At 44.4% G+C, this 17,651-nt stretch overlaps 1 protein-coding gene across 1 annotated transcript; it reads left to right on the top strand.

Annotated features, from left to right (window-relative positions):
• Positions 1-9,485: 9,485 nt before the first annotated feature.
• On the top strand, positions 9,486-14,248 carry LOC132333869 (protein FAM162A-like). The gene is made up of 4 exons (XM_059859393.1): positions 9,486-9,781; positions 11,623-11,728; positions 12,903-13,011; positions 13,655-14,248. Exons 1-4 carry the CDS (start codon positions 9,649-9,651, stop codon positions 13,760-13,762), a joined length of 456 nt encoding a protein of 151 aa, XP_059715376.1. The 5' UTR covers positions 9,486-9,648; the 3' UTR covers positions 13,763-14,248.
• Positions 14,249-17,651: the final 3,403 nt, after the last annotated feature.

Raw genomic sequence — 17,651 nt, 5'->3', positions numbered from 1 at the left:
TGGTTCAGCTGGAGGGTCTGAGGCTGGGCAGCCCTGAGTGCACTGCTTCTTCTGTGATCTTGGAAAAGATCATTTGGGATTGATGTTTCCATGAAAATCAGTTTGGAAGGACTGTTTTGAAAATTTTCATCCAGGAAACTAGGTAGCAATTAGAAACAAAATTAATTTCAGGTTCGTTTAAAAAAACCAACAAAAACCAAGAAACAAAACATTCCCATGAGCATTTCTGTATAGATCAAAATGTTTCTGGCAAGCTTTGGCCAGCCTGTCTGCCTTAGGTGGGGACACAAGACATTAGTGTGGAGCTATGGGGCAGGAATCATCCAGCCTTGTTTCCATCACCTGCCTTCCAGGCCTGACAAAGCTTCTGGCTGTGCCATGCCTGTGGCCACCTCCAGGCTGTGTCTAGGTGAGAGTTGATCATGCTGCTGAGGGAATCCTGAAATCCAGACTCTATGGTTGATAGTAGATCCCAACCCTGAGCTGCGAGGGACTCAGTTTGTTGTCATCAAATGAGAGCTGTCTGCTTGTGCTGGGATGATCTGGGATGATGCTCCAGCCACTAAGATGTTGTGAAACTGTATGCTCAATTTTGGAGATACAGACTCTGATTAAATCTGGGATTTACAAAAGAAAATCAAAAGGAATGGGAGTTAAGGGGGATAAGGCACAAACAAGGAGAGATGTCAGTAAACTGGGAACTAGCAGAGTTGGACTGTCCAGCTCCTATCTTGGAGTTTCAGCAGGACTAACTTCAATAAAAGAACTAAGAGGCACTGGTGAAGCACCTCCATCTGCTTTAAAGGCTGTGTTCCTCTAGAGCTCTGAAATGCCACCAGGTATGTGCTAGGATCTGCACTTTCACCAGCCACAGCACTTTCTGAGGATGTGGGGTGGCCAGTGGCACTGTCTCACTAAAGAACATTTAACAGAGGCTCCTTCTGCACCCCAAACCCTTACAGAACTGGCTAGTGCTACACTTTGTCTACTAGATGTATTTTTCCAACTTCAAAGCTTATACTTTTATGAAATATGAATGAATATGTGCTCATTTGCTCCTTCATTTCACCTTCCTGAGGGCCACTGATGGTGCTTAAAATGTGCCTCCTGTGTGTGTGTGTGTGTGTGTATGATGGATTTTTGCCAGTGTGGATGAAAGAGGCAAACCAGCCTCATTCTCTGTGCTTTTTAGAACTGTCTGGACTGCAGACATCCAGAGCCCAAATCCCTGCCTGGTGCAGGAGTGTGCAAACGGCTTCAGGAGCAGGGGTTGCTCTGCTCTTGCTGAATCCCAGTGCTGCCTCTCAGTATTCTTGTTCTCCTGGCATTAGGAATATTTTTTTTTCGTTGCTTAGTTTTAGTTTTATAAATAATCTACAAACTATTTTCTTCTTTTGAGCCTAGACACTGTCTTCAGTGTAGAGAATTGAGAAATTTCTACATTTAAACTCTGTTGCAGCAACATGGTCATATTGATTGCAGTTACCAACAGCAGCATTGCTTAATAGCTTGAATCTGAGCATGGACTTTGGAGCAGGTTGCAACAACAGAGTCACCTTTTCATCCTGGAAGTGATGAATGGCTTAGGCATACTAGGCAGGAAAATAAAACCTGTCACTGGAAGACAGATGAGGGCAGTATTTCCCTTTAATGTCAGGACATGTGTGTTCCTCTCTGAATAGGTTTTCATCTTACGTGGGCTGTTAAGTGTCTGAGCTCCTTCCAGAGGAGCCTTGCAAATGTTCAGCTTCTTCATATAAAATTGGGGATCCACGTTGCTGGTGACACATGCAGAAAGTATAGGAAAAGCAGAGATTGTATTCACAACTCTGAGAACTCGTTTATGTTAAAGATGTTTGCTCCCCTAATCTGATATTTTCTTTAGCATTGTTTTCTGTTTGTATTTTGGGATTTTTTGTGGGGATTGGAGTGGGTTTTTTAAATAATTGTCTACAGTGAGTAGTGTATTTCCTGTTTCCCTGCTTTTTAAAGGAGGAATAGCTACAGTAGGCAACAGGGAACTGTGCTAAAGAAATGACAGAAGTGGACAATGCTCCTGCTTTTTGTGTGTTGATGCTGTTGCCTCTGTCTTTGTAGTTATCTTGTATCATGACCAGGCTGAGGATTATATTTAACAGTTGAGATGGGGAAGGAATTGTCAGGACTGATACTATTGGTCCTGAAAGGCTTTTCCCAAAGGTCTGGCTCTGGCTTTTGCACATATCACCAGTTACACAGCATCCTCTGTTGTTCCTGGGCTGTTTAGAGTTTGTTCCTCTGAGTCAGATGGTAGCCACAGCAATTCCCACAGCCAAGGTGGCTCTGTAAGACCAAGCCAGACATGGTTAAATCCCTCTTCTCACTGCAGTGCTGCAATGGATGAGTTTGTATTTTACCTCTTGGGCTTTCAGCTGACAGTTGGATGTCCTGGTCCTGTTCTGCACGTGGCAGCACTGAGCCAGCAGCTCCAACTGCTCGTCCGAGTGAGAAGATTCATTAGCCTGCATTTATCAGCTCTTGCCAGGGAAATGGTGAATAATGAAGCCTGGTTCAGGTAATGAAATGATCTCCTTCTCACATCTGATTACATTGCTGTTTATTATTTCCTTGGTGTGTAATTTTACTTCTCTGGAAACTTGTTTTGTAAACACTAATGACTGTGCAGCTGTGGTCTGAAGTTAAACCAGCTCTGCAGGAGCCTGGAGAGCTTTGTGGACTGGCTGTTGGCTTTACTGCCTGTGCTTCATCAGCTGCTGGGAGGGTGGGGACAGCCCCTGCCCCAGAGCTGGAAGGTTCAAGGAGTCCCTTCAGAAAAGGTGCAGCCCTTGGCATTCACCAGGAGCAGCTTATTCCCTTTGTTCAGGTATCAGTGTTGAGATTCAGCCTGACTGCCCTTATTCTCTGGCACTGAGTTTCTCAGAGAGACATCTACCATGATGCCTCTCCATTTATAATCAGTTAGCCAAGAAAAAGACATATTCCTTTTATTTCTTACTTTATTCCTTTTCTTCTTGAGTAACTCTCTTACACAAGCAGAGTACTGCAGGCTATTCCAGATGTTTTAAATGAGAATACTAAAACTGTTTTCTCTCTACTGAAATGACTTTTCTTGTACATCTTAGAATTGCATCTGCTTTTTCCATGGCAGCATCCATTTGGCAGCTTGGTGTCATCCTGAATTCACCAAATGCAGACAGAAATCCTCATCCTTAGCCCTGAAGGATTGACTTTGCACCAAGTGCTCTTTGTCCAACTGATACAACATCAGAGGGTCTTCTAGTCTTCCTAGGCCCCCATTTTAGCTACTTCCTTCTCCAAATTGTCTTTGTCTCCAGAACTCCCAGTTCTCCAAGGATAGTATTTGTACCTGTGAGAGACTTTTTTGAAGGTTAAGCAAATGAAAGGTGCAAATCTAATGTGTGGGTAGCACACTGGAAACATCTCATATATCCATGATAAACTCAGATCTTGGGTAAATCCCCTCTTAGTAAGACAGCTCTTTGCCATGGGTTGTGCATGTGTTGCCACGATGTGCATAGTCCAAAAAATGCAGGACAGTTTTGAGTTACTGCTGAAGAAGTGAAGTCCTGTATATGGAGGATGTAATTTATTTTTAAGCAGCTCCTTGCCTCTCTGCAGTCATTCATCTTCTCAAGATGAATGTCTCATTTTCCTCCTCATTATTGCTTTGCCAGACTACATGAGAGCAGCAGGAATTGCCTGGGACTCTCTTGTGCCAGGCACTGCACAAGCAAGGAGCAGAGGAGTCACCAGCACGAGTGAAGTCACCCCTGAGTGTGCAGGCAGACACAGCCAGTGGTTTAACGAGGAAACAAAACAACACTCCTTCAGCAAAGCCCCCAAGCCACTATGCAGAGACTTGTGTGACAGATTTTCACTCTCCTGCCCTCCCCATGCTCACTTGGGTGGCCATGCATCTCTTAGGATATGTGTCCCCCTGTGGTCCCTTTGGACACATAAAAGTTGCTGGAAGCAAATCTCATTCTATGTGTAGGTTGTGTTTCACCCAGCATGGTCTCCTTAGGAGGATTGTCAAGAAACTGTTCAGGTATTTGAGGAGGCATTTGGCTCTGTTATGGTTGCTGTGTTGCTTATTACTGGTAAATTGTGCCCGGGGCAGTGCCTCCCACTGTGTTCCCTGAGATACACGTGCTCCTGCATTGGTTACATACCTTTTCAGCCAGTCACTGAGGGAAATTTAACCCCACAATGGAGGGGGTCCTAGTGATATCAGCCAGTTTATTGGCCTGACTGATGGCATATGACTTCTCTGCAGGAGCTGAAAAAAATTTGAGTCATCCTTGTATTAAAACAAGTGCAGGGAAAAGAAATATCCACACAGAATGGTTCAATCCTTTTAAATTAGAGGGATTTTTTTTCCCTAAACTATTGACTAATGGACTGAAAATTTTGTAAATGCATCTGTTTTTGAAGACAATGCCATTTTTCTTAGGAAAGAAAATCATTAAGTGACAAGGGAACAGCAAGTCTGTCCTTGTCAATGTGTTCTTCTGGCTCAGCTGGGGAAACAGGTGTGGAAAACATTTAAATTAAATGGTTCTCCAAACTCTGAGTCAAAATGTAAACTGTTAAGATTCTGATGGTTTTGTTTTCTCCAGGGTTTCACCCGTTTTTGCTCAACAGTCCAATTGAGCACCATTCCAGAAACCAGTGACCTGGTGCAAAGCTCATCAGTGCACTATTTTCCCTAGTAATAAAAGCTGTGATTGCATCAAAACACCCCAAATATTTTGGATGATTTTCCATGAGTCCTGTGATCTTTGCTGCTCACATTTGGCTGCTTCCCCATGAGGAAGCTGCATTTGGGGCTATCCCACCTTTCAGCCCATGTGTAGGCAAATGCTGCACATGCCAAGTTGCCCTGTGCTGGACCAGCACCTCTGTATGATCATCCCAGACCCTGGGAAAAGTCAAACTGGGCTTTGCCAGAGCAATGACTAACTTTGGTTTTGCTGCCATGAGCTTTGTCCTTCTGACATGAGCTACTATAAACCCTGCACCTTGTACCCAGGACACTTCAGACCCATTCCGTGTTCCTTTACACTGATCTCTGTTTGCTTGCAGAGATCAGTGATTCCAGCTGCAGCTCATAAGCTCCACTGGATTTGGCTCCTATTAAGACAATTCTTAACTGTATTCCTGTGTCCAACAAAGATTCTATTGCATCTTCTCTAAAAATACAGAACTGATGGAAGGAAACACAGCAAATGTGGCTTATGGGTCCTCCTGTCTTACCTTTCCCTCTAAAGAAACTCATGTCAAAAGGCTCATATGGTGTGAATTAGGTAAGATTTATCAGAGACAGTGGAGTTTGTGCTTGGTTTTATTTGTTTGTTTGTTTAAATACTATGGTTTACTATCTTACTTATGGTTTCTAGGCAAGATTTTTCAAATGGTAGTGGTACTATAAAATTTGGAGGAATAGGGACAGTATTGGCAGAAAATGCAGGATCTCCCAGTAACTGGATAGAGGAATTTTTTTTTTAAAGCAAAGTTGAAGTTTAATACACAAAAAGGGTAAGGACTCCTTCATTGTTTTGTTTCACTGACAACACTTAAGATTATAAAAAATATGAACCGAAGTGTTCTGAGTTGATTAAAGCCTCATGCTGGTGCTTGTGTAAAGAACTCTTTACAAATCCTCAAGTTTTGGTTTTGTTGTAAGATGCTGTAACTATTCCTTTGATTGACCTGGCCATGGTGAGGAACAGTTAAGGAGTTTTTAGTTCTTGGGATTTGCATTTGAGTTTCCTTAGGGTAGACTAATCCCTGATATGGGGAGGAGGTGACTCATCTGGAGAGAACCAAAGCCCTGAGAGTGCTACTCCCTGGGGACCTTGGAGAGGAGGGACAGCTTTGGGCTGGGAGTCTGCAGGTGAATGAGACTTTTCAAAGTAATTCCTTGCTCTTGCTGTGTCAAATTGTGCTGCTGGAGAAGATCCAGTTGTGTGGAAAAATATTTCCTGACTCACTTCTAATTTCATAAGCCACAAGCCCATCCAGGATTGCTGTTTATCTTGTCTAGGAACCAAGATTGAGCCCTGCTGCATATTTAATTAGATGGGGGAAGGCAAAGAATTTTAAGATAAGATTATCTTCTGTTCCCCATCACAGCTCTCATGTAAGAAGTTTTCATGGCATGCAAACCAGAGTCTGATGGTAAGCCACTTGTTTTTGAGGACACTGGAAACAGTTTTGCAGAGTAATACTTCTTAATTTTTTAAAATACTCATATGAATTCTTTTCTGTGTATGAGGAAAAAGATTAGTTATGTGTTATTATGAAAATGAACAAGGAGGTGTAAAGAGATATGTGGGAACCTGGGGCTCTTGGAAGAGTAAACACTTTCATTCCTATGGCTGTTGAAAGCAGCAGCTGAAGGACAAGTGAAGAGAACCTGAGTCCAAGTTTCTCATTGCTGCAATAATTCTAACAATAATCAGAATTAAGGCACTGGGAATAACGGTAAGAAGTCAGCCATAAACCAGAGCAATGGAGTTTCACAAACACCAACTGGGTTTATATTGTGGTCTCTCAGTTCCAGTGCTACAAAGGTTTTTGAGTATGTTTAGGGACTGGCTGCTAGTCCTTGCTGTGGAGGCAGCTGAAGTAGCAGAATGGGTGTGAAGAGGATGCAGAACCAGGATGGAGTCCTGTGAGGTTTTCTGTTTAGTTTAAATCTTCAGTGTTGGCAGCAGTGTGCAACAAGTGTGACAGCTACCTATCACTCTCACACAGAAACCAGAAATGTCATGAGTCTGCACCACCACAGCTGCAGACCATCCTCTGCTCTGTCTGAGCTAGTCTGGTCCTTTGTGACTCAAAACCCTTCAGGTCTGTGCCCTCCCCTTGCAGAGAGGTCAGAGGAAGCCTGGGCAATGCCTGTAGAGCTAGTCAGTGCTTTCTGTATTGTCCAGGGCTGGCTCAGGAGTTGGGGTCCTGCTCCCCTCCTGGCAGAAGGATGTGGAAGGCAAAGAAGATGGTGCTTTAGACCCAGTTTTGCTAATTCTGGAACTCTGAACAAGTTGTTACTCCTATTCAATCAATTCCCTACATGTGATCTTAATGCTTATGAAACAGTGGCTGCACTTTGGTAATGAGTCACTGATGGGTATCAAGTGATGGCTTGGTGTGGGGAGTGACTGAATGAGCCTCCTGTGGATGTAACCTGGGCAGAGGGGATGTGCATGCACTGAGACAGGCACAACACACCTCTAAGGAGATCAAAGTTCATCAGGCTGCTCACAAGTCTACCTTGGTCCACGAGCATTCTGCATCTCTCTGCTGTTCAGAAAGGGATCCAAGTTGCTCTGGGCCAGAGGGAGATCCACAGTGTTGAAGCGAAAGCTGGAATTCCTAACACAGGTGTGCCTGTAGCTTTCATGCACTGCAGTAAAACTCAGCCTGTCATTAAGCATTCATGGTGCCAGACAAACAACTAAAATTCAGGTGCAAGTAACTTCCTTTGTCATTTTGTAGGACCTCTGTGTCTTTGCGCTTCCAAATGCTGGCATAATAAATCCTGAAGTGCCTTTTTGCTCACAGCAGACATGATTAATACAGCTGTTAGCTGTTGGGTGTGTCTGCTAGAGGAAACAATTGGCAACTCCTAGGTGAACAAGCAACAGAGGCCTGCAACCTCCACAATTTTCTCCCCTTTTGAGAAATTAGGACATAATATAAAAATGTTCTTTTTTTCCTCTTCAAATCCATAATCAGACATGACATAAAGAACAATCACTTCTGCAATGAGTATTTTGGAGAGTGCCTGTTAGAGTGAAGACGCTCTAATGTTCTGCACAGCTGGAGCCCCTGTGGGGCCAGGCAGGTCCAGAAGCACCAAGGCAGCACATCCCATCCACTCCCCACAGCCCTTCCTGCTCTCCTGGCTTGGTGACCAAGGGATGTCCAGATGTACAATGCCTTTTTTTCACTCAGCAGCTCTTCCACAAGGTGAGAAGGGAGCTCGTGGGAATGCTCAGGCATGCTGGCCATAAACTTTAGGCTATAAATGCATCTTCCCTCATACCCATTTTACCACAGGGAAATCCTGAGCAGGACACAAATATTCTCTCTGACTTTACCAGCTTTTCCTTCTGTTTTTTTAAAATATAATCACATCCACTGATTTCTTCTTGTTTGCAGGTCTTGTTTGCAGCTGGAAGCTCAAAACACCATTTATTTTCTGTATGGGTTCCTAATCTGGAAATGGATCTAATTTGCTTTACCAAATTACAAGTGAATTAAGATGAACACATTATGCTATGTCCGGATACATCGTGGTGATTTCATGAAAGAGGAAAAACCACATTTGTCACTGCTGTGATCTTCTTCTTTCCTCAGTATCATTAACTCCATGTTCCCAAAAAATATAAAACGTCTCCATAAATGATGATGTTTTTTCTGGGGACAGAAGTTGAGGAGCCAGAGCTGCATCTGATTCACATCTTTCATCCTTTCAGCCCCTTAAGAACATCCCTGCCCACACCTGCAGTACTCTTCCCTTGCAGTCCCTCCCCTTGCTCTTAGACACATTTTGATTATCTGCAATATTGCATTTGATAGTATTGCTAAGTAGGTCTGAAAATTTTCCTTTTGGCAACTGCTTCTTCACTTTTGAATGGAATTTTTTCCTTTACCTGTAAATCAGCTTTAGGGCCTTGTATATCTAAGGAGAGTAAATACCCCACAGCTCCAAATGAAACAAGTATTTTGCATTTCCATTTCTTCCAACCCATCAGGAAGAATTTTGTGCAAAATGCAGGAGAAATGTCAAAGTGATAAAATAGCATTGGTTGTGGTTCTTTCTCTGGTTAGAACAATTGGTCTTATGGAAAACATTCAGCACTATCCAGACTTTGTGGAGAGCAAATAATTGATAGGTATCGCTACATTTCAATGACAATTTTACTGACTGACAAATACTACATCAGCTGAGAATTTTGTTATAATTTCTTAGTTTACTGTTTTAAACCTGAAGCATATCTGAAGTATTTTTCTTTGCTAGGAAAGTTTGCTGTCTGCGTGTGAGATGGACTCCCTGCACTGCATTCATAGGTACAGGCATCAACTTCATTTTCCTGCCACCAAAACACATTTACCCTGATATGTGGTAAACATTGCTCCTTTTCATAAAATCTGTTTAAAGCAACTGATTTGCAAGATTATTTTGTAGCTGAGAACAATTAAGAACTCTAACAGCTCAACCAGCTGTGATAATTAGCACTCACTAAGCCTGTCTTTGGGGAAATACAGCACACTGTCTTATTTTAGTTCTTCCATAGTAAGGACTGAGAAAATAATGTAAGTAACCACTGTTCTCCTGAGCAGCTCCTTGGGATGGGGAGCCTGAGGCAGAGTCAGGGCTGGGCGTGAGCTGCCCCAGCGGTGATTTCTGCCCACCCAGCTCCCAGGGTGTGTCATTTTGGTAAACACAGGTGATAAGTTTAACTCGTCATCATGATGTAAGCAAAACCTGTTGTCAGTTAGGGTGGAAGTGCGTGCTGCTCCCTTCTTACAGGAAGGCTATTTTTACTTTAGTAAGTCCTAGAAGCAGTCTCCTGAGCTCCTGCCCAGGCTGGTGGGGCAGTGGTGGTCCAGGGCAGGATGCTGGGGAGGCTGCTGGGGCACAGCCCTGGGCTGTGGCAGCGGGTGGCTCAGCCCCTCCTGCGCCCCGCCAGAGCTGCTGGCAGCAAAGCAAAGAACGCCCAGGACACGGCTTTGCAGACGGCTGATCCAGGTGGGTAGAAAGCCTTAGGTCCCTGTTCCATGCTGCAGCACGGAGGGAAAGGGTATTCGCAGGAAAGGGTGAGAAAATGAGCCTCATTCTCAGCCATGGCTGAGTTACTGCAGTGCTTTGTCTGCTGGGGCAGGGAGCACACCCAGAGCTCTGACCAGCACAGTGCACAGGGGTAAAGCTTTTTCTATTATAGAGCTGTTCTCCTATGGCAGCAAATACCAACTGATACTTCATGTCAGGAAATCTGTCAATTAAATAAATGTTCCTCCTCTTACCCAGCTGCCAGGTCTCCAGAGGAGGATCAGTGCATGTTCCTGAGTGTGCAGGGCTGGTGCAAGTGGAGGACTTACTCCCCTCTGCTTCCTGCTCTGCTCCTTGCCAGGTTACAGCCACAGCTGTGTGTGCTTGTGCCAAGCAGTGCCCTGGATTATGAGACAGGGAGCAGGCATGTGCTGCTCCCAGATCAGCAAGCTTCCTGGCATGGACAGAGTTTCTCTTCTTTGCACCACCACTTTCTTGGCTGTGCCTTTGCAGACCCCTCACCCTAGGAAAAGTTGGGCTGCATGGGCCTGCCTGTGCTCCTGTGGGATGGCTGGGGGGCTCCACCATGGGGCTTTGCCCTTGTCTTCCTTGGGATGGAGCATCTGCTTTTAGCAAGTGTACTGTTTGCTGCAGATTTGATTCTGGCACTTGCTGATGTAGCTCTTCTGGTCTCACTGCACTTTGTGAGAGAAATAGGGGAAACAGAAGACTAAATTTACCTGGGCCAAGATTTATAACTGGGATTTTTCAGCCACTTACAAATCCTGGCATACATGAGCAGGTCTGGGGCCAAGGCACTTACTATAATTTCACCAGCTCAACAAAGGCAGGAAAAAATTCTCTCCATGCCCTGTTCTGTAGCAGCAGTGATTTGCTTTCAGCTGAGTACCAGCAATCCAGCAACAGGCAGGGAGTGAGGATGCTGAGACTGGAGACATCTTCATGTTCATCTCTTCCTGCCCATTCTGGTCACAATTGCACATTTCCCAAGCCAAGCCCCACATCTGCAAGCACAGGGCATAGTAGTGTGTCTTCTTGGGTGCACCTACCTGGATGTAAGTACTGGGTGAGCAGTCTCAGCTGCCTTGCAAAGACCACTTGTACAGGTGTGCACTGCAAAAGCCAGGGTTTGAGCTAGCCATTGCTTACCGTGTTTTCAGGGTCTCTCTGCCACTGTCCTTGTTGTTGCCTGTTATTGGGCTTGTTTCCATCAAGAGGAGCCAGAGTCCTTTTCTCACTGTGCTCTGGGTGACAGCATGCAAATGGCATCACCGTGGTAGCCTGATGGGGTGTAATGTATCATCATTAGAGTGCAGTAATGTGGTACCCAGCTTGCATGAGAACAACTGCCAGTCTCCCACCAGGCTGCACTTTAGCAGACATCATCTCTCCATCAGTGATTTCAGGAGAAGCTGTTGAGGAGTTAGCTACTTGTGCTGCTGGCAGTTTGCTTAACTCACTAGTTGAGCCATTTAAAAATAAGATGCTCACAGGGTGAGATGTCGCTGTGGGCTCGGGGACTTCAGCCCCACATTATTTGCCCTCTTAATCAGGAAGTTTAGAAGAGAATTTTAGTTTAAAACCTACCAAAATTAAAGGGAAGAAAGTCAGATTAAATAAACTGCAAATGTAACAAAGCACCTCACACCAGCTGCTGTCTTTTTGACGTTAGAAAGCACATTTAGCCTCCACAGAATAGAAAAGTGCAATTTTAAACTTTCAATCCTTTTCCCTCTGTACCAATAGCTCTTTTTCCTTCTTGGAGCTTAGCTCATTGCTTTGTACAAAATCTCTTACAGGTAAAGAAGTTTTCAGGAATGAAAGAAGGCCTACAAATTTTGATAAAAAGGTGCTAGTATGGTCAGGACGCTTTAAAAAGGAGGAGGACATTCCCAGGCACATATCGTAAGTGGACCTGTCAGAATGATTCTTTTGGCTGTGAACACCCAGTCTGCATTACCCAGAGCCTCCCCCATGCTGGTGTCCAAAAATAGCTGTAAATAATTGTAACTCTTGTAACTTTTTGCCATTTCCTGTGAGGTAAACTGGATTTGCTTATTTTAGTTATCACAAATTTCAGCTGAAGTATCTTTTGCAAGACAAGTGGCTTTGAAATTCTGAAGCCACCATGATATCATTCAATCTGGGTTTTTACATGCTTTTCTAGGTTTTATTGATTAGTGATTAATAATGCTGCATAAATTTTAATTAGAAACTGGGGCTACATACAGCTTTGGTGACAGATTTGTGCAGTGAGTTCCTGCTGTATGGGCTGTGGTTTCACCTCCTCGTTGAGATATTTTGTTAAAGGACTGTCACTCAGTTTTGGAGTCCTAATGCTTCTGACTTGTGACATCCTGAGTTCTCCTCCAGCTGTCCTTCCCCTTGCAGGAGTGAGTAAACCCATGGCTGGATATAATTTCAGGGATGGCTCATTGCCATGCTGCAGTTTCTTGCAAACATGAATTGTTGGTTATATGCCAGGAGTTACTCATGGAAGGTGGTGGAGATTTCCAGTGATGGATGGGGCTGTTCAGCTGCTTGGGAAGAAAACTCCTGAATGGTGCAGTTGTGTGCTCTGGCCCAGTCAGCCTCATATGCTGCAGGCAGATGCTCGTGGGGCTGGTGCCAGCTGCCTGGCAGAGGCTGTGCTGTGGTGGGCTTTTAATTCCTTGAGGGTGTCATTGCCTCGCTCTGGTGGCATGGGCCCAGTGTCTCCTGGTGCTGTACAGCACCCCATGGCCTGCCCTGCAGCACCCAAAGGTTGGCCCTTTGTTATTATAGTGAAAAGATTTTCCCATCCCTGTCATTTTACAGGTGTTCACTCTCGCACACAATAAAAGAATACAGGAGAGCTAGAGTTTTAATCCTGTTATTACTGATGGCTTTTGACCTAAATCTTTTCCCCACAGGCTAATTTTTACAGTCCTCCTTTAAGCAGCTGCAGAAAGAGAAGGCTGAACCCCATTGTACATTGACAGGAAGTAGCTGCAAGACTTGAGCATTCATTTCCCATCTCCCCATGATCCCATTTCACACAGGCTGCTGCAGAATGGAAAGTCTGCTCTGTCCTCCACAGGTCTGAGGTCCTCGACACTGCAAGGAACATTGCCAGGATAAAGGTTTGCTACATCATGATTGCACTGACTGTGCTGGGCTGTGTGACCATGATCATCACAGGCAAAGAAGTGAGTATTGTTTTGGGGGGGTTCACTTAATGTATGGTCTATTTATGTTCTTTGGAAACAAGCACCTGGGTGACAGATAGGTTTGAGAAAACCTACACATGAGCAAAGTATGCACAAGATCTGTATCACACCTTCTCCAGGGGAGACACTGGCATTGGAAAGGGAAAGCACAACCTGCTGATTCATGTGTTGCTCCTGACCCACGCTGCCATGAACCTGTGCAGTGCAATGCTCCAAATGACAGTGTCTCAACAGGGGGCTGGCCAAAGGTAATGGAATAGCTCAGACTGTGTCAATGGAACCTGGTTCTGCCTGACATCTGTCAGCCATGAGGCTCCTGTGGTCCTGCCTGCCTGGCCTGGATGCTACCATGGTCACCAAGAGCTGTGACTCTTCTCCCTATCCCACCCCACTTTTGGGTCTCCAATTTGACTTGCAAGTCCCAGTGCACCTGTAAACAATTTACAGTGTAATTCTCCTGCTAATCAGAGCTGCAAATGCTGAAAATGTGGTATAACAAGGAAACAGATTAACTTCCATCACTGCAAAAAGGACAGGGAGGTGTCAAAGGAAGTGGTGCAGATGTGGGGAAATTTAGTGGTGGCAAATGTGCATGCAGTGATTTCCACCAAATTGTTTCCAGGCTGCCAAGAAGGATCAGACGCTGCTGAGGGTGAATGCAGAAAAGAAGGCCAAATGGAGGGCTGAAGTGGAGAAAGGTCAGGAGGCAGCTGTCGGGAAGTCACAATGATTTGGAAGAGATTTATTTTAACATAAGGAGATAAGTGACTTGCACATGTGGCATATGGACCTGTCTTCATTTAACTCTTAAGAGCTTTTTCACTGAAACTCTCAGAGCAAAGACTCCACTGCTTAAAAACTGCTCCATGCAAACTGGGAACCTCCTATGGAAACAAACTGGTTTTTGTGGCTTCTGATCTTTGGCACCAAGCCCAGCTCATATACAAAGATTTCTTTTAAACTGCAAAGTGTGGAAAGGACAAATGCAGGACTCCCCAGCTCAGGATCAGCTTTTCATGGTGCTGCTGGTGCTCAGGTCTCCTCCAATCCAATCACTGCTCCCAATGATTGTCATGAAAGTTGTCTAGCACTTGCTTAACAGTGATTTTAGTCCAGAGTAATTGTTAATACATGGTTTGCTAAAACTGAATTCTTTTTAATCATCATAGTTCATTAACTCATAATAAAACAGCTGTCCAATTACATCTAAAACAAACATATCTCTTAACAGCTTCATTTAGAGTGTCACCAAAGTCTCTGGGATGATGCTTAACAGATGGGAGAAGTCCTAATGAGAGATGGAAAATTACATTTTCACAAAGTAACTTAACTTCAAGACAGGCCCCAGATCATGCCTGTGGGTGCTGATGCTCTGATCTCTCAAGTGTCACATGTAACCCCTCAAGACCTGTAATGCTGGCTGGTGGAGCTGGGTGTGCTGCATGGAGTCCCAGGGGACACAGCATGGCAAAACCCAGCCAGTTGGACCCCAGCTGCAACAGGAGATGCTGTAGCCATGCTCAGCCTTGGGGCAATGTCCTCAGCATCACACTGGGGGTGGCCTTTCCAAGGTTTATCACTTGGAGCAGTCACACTTGCACTCCAGGGGAGTTTGGATGCTCCTGCTTAGGCCTCTATGAGGTTTATTGTGCCAAATATCCATTTATTGCTGAAGTGCCACTGCACAAACGAGCTGCTGGCAAAGTTGGGCTGAGGCATTGGCAAGTGGGCAGCAGTTGTTGGGCTCCAGGACTCCATCTTCTGTGCCTGTGGTTTTTGGGCAGTTTTTTCCCCTCTGGTGCTTCTTAGGAGCACTTCTCTCCATGCTGCACACCTGTTTAGGGTGAGGGGGATGTTACCTCTGTCACATCTCCAGGCTTGCACTTCTTGTTTCTGACTCACAGCCCCATGCAGTTCAGTTCACCAAAAGTGATGTCTGGTCCTTGTAGTATTCCTCACAAAGCACATCTCAGGGAAGTGAAATAATGGTCTAGGACAAGTAGAGAGTGAACAAGTCTCTGCTGAGAAGGCACTTTTGCTTCACAGGTAATATGGGCTCTTTCATTTAATATGACCTGGTTTTCTTGGTTAGTGCAATAAACTGCAAGAATTACCTCAAAGTTAGCACTCATTTGGGGATAAACTAAAAGAGCTTGCTCAGTCTCTTAGATAGTTTTTTTGTTAATTCTTAAATTACTTTCATGTGCCCTTTTTCAGAAGGTGCATGTAACAATTAAAGGAACCATTTTTGATACTTGTAAACAAATCCACATCCATGTTCTGAGCTTCCCTGACTTCAGCAGGAAAGGAGATGACCATAGCAATATCTGAAGAAGAAGAACATTAATTGTGACTTGTTCCAGTCTCTGCTCTGCTCTCCACTCTGCCCAGGAAAGAAACCTGCTTCAGTTGTGAGCTATTATGAGATCCTCTAAAACAGCCATGGTCTCTGCCTACAGTGCATAAAGCTGCCACATTACACATGGTCATTAAGAAAAAATCAATTCTTCCTCCCTGAGCCACTGGTAAAGCATCTGAGTGACCAGGTGACCCAGGTGCTTTTGGGCTCTTATAAAGAGCTATGACTATTATGTGGGGAAAGATCCTTTACCAGTGCCTACATGATTATTCATTTTAATATCATAATACTCTCCCAAAAAATCAATTGGACTGACCTCTGGCTTGCACTTGGTTGGTGGTGGGTGGCTGCTGGTGTAGCATAGCCTCAGCTAGAGTCTCCCCTGTATGAACTGGACATGCCTCTCTAACACTGGGACTTATCATTGCTTGTTAAAATCTGTTTCCATTTGTGTCTGCAAAGTCCTTTGACTCTCCACTTGAAAAGCCTCTAATTAACACAGAGTCCTGAATGTATAAGTGGCTGATCCTCAGTATCTTAGAGTTGTGAGTTTCTTTATTTCCCCTCCCATCTGAATTGCTTCAGTGTCACACCTGATCCTCCAGGCATTTAAAAAGGGGATGGGAGGTGTTATTGGCTAGGAGCTATTCTTCCCTTTTTAATAAGGTGCCTTGTGTTTTGCCAGCCTGGCCCTGAGGAGAGGGGCTGGCTCCTTTCTGAGGCAGGGGATAGAGCTGAGAATGAGCTGGTTTGCTGTGGTGCTCAGAGAGACCAAGGGTGAGTACTTTCAAGTCTCACCTCGTTTACTACTCTGTGCTGGGGGGAAAGGATTCTTCTTCCCTTGCAGGACTTTTTTCTGTTTTAATGAATTCTTGTATGGCAGTGGTTAACAATGTACTGATGGTTGGTGCCACAGAGATTTGCATTACAGTAAAAATTATTGGGGGAAGCTCTTCTGTAGCAGCTGGGGTTGCTCTAATTCTGCTTCCATTAAAACCAGTTCTGCAGTTCCTCCTGGCTGTGGATTAAGGTTATCATCCATGACTTTTTGAAGTTTCAGTGATTTCCAGAGACTTAGCTTCCCCAGGGAATCAGGCTGCTGCAGGGCAGAGCTGGGTGCACTGAGCTTTCTTCCTCCAGCATGGTGAGATCAAGATTTTATGGCAGGCTCTGCATTATGACCCTCAGCCAGGAGATTTCAGTCCCTTCATTTTACCTCTTGTTTTGACTTTCTCAGGGTCAAAAATAAATCAAGTGTCTAATGACACTGGTATATTCCTGCACTTGAGAAGGATTTTTTCAATTTTTTCCTGTCATTCAGAAAGACAATTTTAAAGGCTTCCCTGTTCTTCCAGCGTGTAGTATCCCACCAAGCTGAGAAACTGCTACTTGTTTTAAGTCTAAATGCACACAGCTGCAGCTTCCAGGCATTCAACATTGTCTTCAACATGGAGACTTTCAACCCAACTCTTCCCTGTGTGTTACCAGGCACCCCTCAGCTGTTGTTTACAGCTGTATGGCTGCTATGTTTAAAACACCTGGAGTTTCTAACCATTGGCTGGTGGGTATCAGTGGCTTACTGGCCAGTTAAATGATTGACACTATAGTGAATTTATTTCTGAATCAAGTGATTTACTACATTAGTAGCCCCCTCATAAACAATCCAAATGGATTGCTTTTGTTGGTTTTAGCATAGCACCAATAATCTAGTACTCTTTGCAGAAAGAAGGGATGTAAAATCTTCCCAGATTTTACTGACTGCCCTGGAAAATTAAAAAAGCACAATGGCTATGCATCAGAAACTGGTTCTCCTCTGTCTGTGGCTGAGGCATCAGTAGATGCATGAGCAGCATGGCCAGACATGCCTGCAAATTGATTTTATTTCTGAGAACTTTGAACTGTCAATGATCAGTTCAAAACAGCTTCAAGGCTAAAGGTCTCTTCTGGGAGAGATGCAGTGATGGTTTGGATCTGTAAAGGTACCTGCTCCTTCTTACCACAAAGATCTTTCCAGCTTGGAGCAGCCTCCTGATTTCTCCCTTGCTCAGCATCATTGCAGCAAGTTAAGTGGTGGCTGCTGCCACCACTGGCACTGGGATCCTGATGACCACCATGATTTCAGAGCTGGCTTAAACACCACTGTCCTGCTTGGATTTGGCATGGAGTCATTCTAGCCTAGCAGGAAAGCAAGGCCAGTGTTCAATAATTGGAATTAATTAATGAATCATTCATTAACGCATTGAAATAACATTAAAGCAAT

This window comes from Haemorhous mexicanus, chromosome 14, assembly GCF_027477595.1.
Source record: "Haemorhous mexicanus isolate bHaeMex1 chromosome 14, bHaeMex1.pri, whole genome shotgun sequence".
Classification (NCBI taxonomy): Eukaryota; Metazoa; Chordata; class Aves; order Passeriformes; family Fringillidae; genus Haemorhous; species Haemorhous mexicanus.
Note: the sequence above shows the minus strand (reverse complement) of the source record. Positions and strands in the feature narration are given on the sequence as shown.